Raw genomic sequence first — 3,037 nt, forward strand, 5'->3', positions numbered from 1 at the left:
TATATATTAAATCTACTATTAAGAGATATAATACTTTAATAAGCTTAGTATTACACCTTATGCAATCTGCTAATAATAAACCTAGCATGGCTTAGTTTATCTATAAAAACTAACCCGTTCTATTAATACAGGCTGACTCTATTAGATTTAAAATAGGTTAATAGAATTAACTTTACTACAGTTGATTTTAGACTGTAGTATTAAGATTGGTATGTAAAAACTTTACCTAAAAGCAGCTGTTAAACCGGTGGTATTATGTAATTGAGATGGATTATCCTAGACCGCAAAGGGTTTGACCTAAATGAGCCTCGGAGTTGAATTATGCCGATCACATGACTAGAAGAAGACCAAAAGGAGGGGTAATTAGATGCTAGAAGTCAGCACAACAACACAATCAGACAATTCGGTTTAACAGCAGCCAGGTCCACCATTATAGATAAAGTCGTTCTTTTCAATACAAAGAACAAGTCCCTCGCCAATAATATTGCCATCGTCAGAGCAGCTAATAACATGCTTGGCTTGCCCGATCTGTATATGAGGTCAATAATTGGTAGAAATGTAATGCAAGAACAGAGTCCGTCTGGGCCTTTGATCCGAAGCTTGACTAGTGGCGACCAGTCTCCTATCCAGCGATGCGTTTTGGCAATAACGCACCCATCTTGCCAGCCTGAATACTCCGATGCTTCCAAGGTCGAGATTAAGCGGCTCTACATAGGGACAGAAGGATCAGCTGGCACAGCAGGGTTCAGCAGTATAATAGAGCGTGGAGAATCAGAATAACTATTATTAGATATAATATTCGGATTTCTAAAGCTTTAATAATTTGTATTACATTTTGGTATCACCAGCTATATAATGCACTTAAACACTATACAACAAAACGGCTCTCCACACAGATGACGACATATGTAATAAATAAATATTTTTTCCTATTACCCCACCGGCTATTTTAACTCTCGGCACTGGCTCCACAAGTAAGAACGCCTAATAGCTCACGAGCCGAGTGGAAACAGGGTGTTTACTATACCGAAGTTGGCAAGGATTCTAATATTCTACCTGAGCAAGTATTAATATTACTGTTAAAGGTTTAGTTTAGCACCTATCTACTAAATATCTATAAATTCAAAGCTATTATTAATGGCTTTCTCTTACTTAAGTTTATACTCTTATATATATTTTACAAAGAGCAAGACTTTAGCAAGAAGATATAAATGCTTTTTCATTCATAAATTCTTAGACTGGCCTAATGGATTCTCTTAAATTTGTCATTCTTCCCCCCAGCGGGTTCTGCATTATTTCAATTCTTGCCCTCATTGCCCTCTACGCAGTGACCACCACATTATTACCAGGTCTGAGGTCGCTTCCCGGACCATACCTTGCCAAATTCACAGATGGCTGGCGTCTGTACAAAGTGTACTGTGGCAACTATGAGCAGACCATAATCGAGCTTCATCAACGATATGGCGATATCGTCCGCATCGGCCCCAATGCTGTCAGCATAGCAGATCCTGCGGCTCTTGAATCAATCTATGGTCTCAAGGCCAACTACCGAAAGGTAAGTTGGACCAGCAAACGCAAAGATTAATACCTTTCTCACTGTGTACAGAGTAAATTCTACAATGCCTTTATGCAAATGAACAAAGGCAAGCCAGTCGAGTCATTCTTTACCACTCAAAACATATCATGGCATTCGGCGATTAAACGACCCGTCAGTTCGGCTTATTCCATGACAACTTTGACAGACTATGAGCCACATGTCAATGAGGTTATCAATCAGCTGATTGAACAGCTCACTGTCGGCTACTGCTCGGACATAAATCAGGTCCAGGTATGCCCTATTGCTTCGTGGATCCATTTTTGTAAGCCATAACCGCCTAGTTGTACATTGATCAATTCTGAACTGGACCTGCACTAGTCTCTTTTGATGTTATTGCCAAAATGACTTGGTCAGATACAATCGGCTTTCTAGAAAGTGGTGAAGACGTCGATGGCATGATCCGGACGATGGAGAGCGACATGGACTACTTTGCTACGGTATGACGAAAAAAAACTATAACGCCCTCTGCTGCCTCTGGAACGTAAGACTAATTCGGTGCCTATAGGTTGGTCAAATGCCATGGGTAGATAATCTCATCAGAAAGAATCCGGTTGCGCGTTATGTCATCAAAAAGACAAGCAACTCAGCTAAATTCGGCCTCGATAAGATACAACAACGGCGAGAAAAGACCGTGTTGTCCTCAGACGAACAGACGGATTTCTTATCGAAGTTTTTAAAAGCTGCAAAGGCGAACCCTCAATTGGTTGACGATCAAGCTATTGTATCATACATGGTGACGAATCTAGTGGCAGGTAGCGACACAACTGCCATCTCTATCAGGGCAGTACTTTACTATCTTTTGAAAACGCCGTCCGCATATAAACGCTTGCGTGACGAGATTGACCAAGCAAGCCTTCCAGAAGGTCCAGTAAGCTGGGCAGATTCCCAGAAGCTACCTTACCTAAATGCTTGCATCAAAGAAGCGTTTAGAATGCATCCCGCAGTTGGGGTTCCCCTGGAACGCCTCACACAGTCAGGTTACAAGCTGCCAAATGGAGTACAAGTACCAGAGGGAACAATTGTAGGCATCAGTGCCTGGGTCATCCATCGCAATACCAAGATATTTGGGGAGCAAGTTGACCAATACGTCCCAGAAAGGTGGCTTCAGCAGCCAGGGGAAAGTATCAGTACGTTCGATGAAAGGATAAAACAGATGAAGCGGGCGGATATGACTTTCGGTCGTGGGTCCAGGACCTGCCTGGGGAAGAATATTGGCATGATGGAGACATGTAAAGCTGTACCAACACTGCTGAAAGCCTTTGACATTTCTCTTGTGGATCCTGAAAAAGAATGGAGGCTTCGAAATTCATGGTTTGTGCGCCAGGAAGGCATAGAAGTTTATCTTAAGAAAAGGTCTAAGTAAATAAATATAATTTTAGCTACTGCCTTTATATACTAAGTGGTTTCTTCTAATTTAGTTTAAATAATATAGTATAATAA

The 3,037-nt window shown here is 41.3% G+C and overlaps 1 protein-coding gene across 1 annotated transcript; it reads left to right on the forward strand.

Moving 5' to 3' along the window:
- Positions 1–1,246: 1,246 nt before the first annotated feature.
- On the forward strand, positions 1,247–2,960 carry FTJAE_12561 (cytochrome P450 monooxygenase; the record flags this gene model as incomplete). The annotated part of the gene is made up of 4 exons (XM_037345620.1): positions 1,247–1,555; positions 1,607–1,859; positions 1,916–2,034; positions 2,103–2,960. 4 exons carry the CDS (start codon positions 1,247–1,249, stop codon positions 2,958–2,960), a joined length of 1,539 nt encoding a protein of 512 aa, XP_037200399.1.
- Between the last annotated feature and the right edge of the window lie 77 nt (positions 2,961–3,037).

The sequence above is a fragment of the Fusarium tjaetaba genome (assembly GCF_013396195.1).
Source record: "Fusarium tjaetaba strain NRRL 66243 chromosome Unknown NRRL66243_c0000346, whole genome shotgun sequence".
NCBI classification, from domain to species: Eukaryota; Fungi; Ascomycota; class Sordariomycetes; order Hypocreales; family Nectriaceae; genus Fusarium; species Fusarium tjaetaba.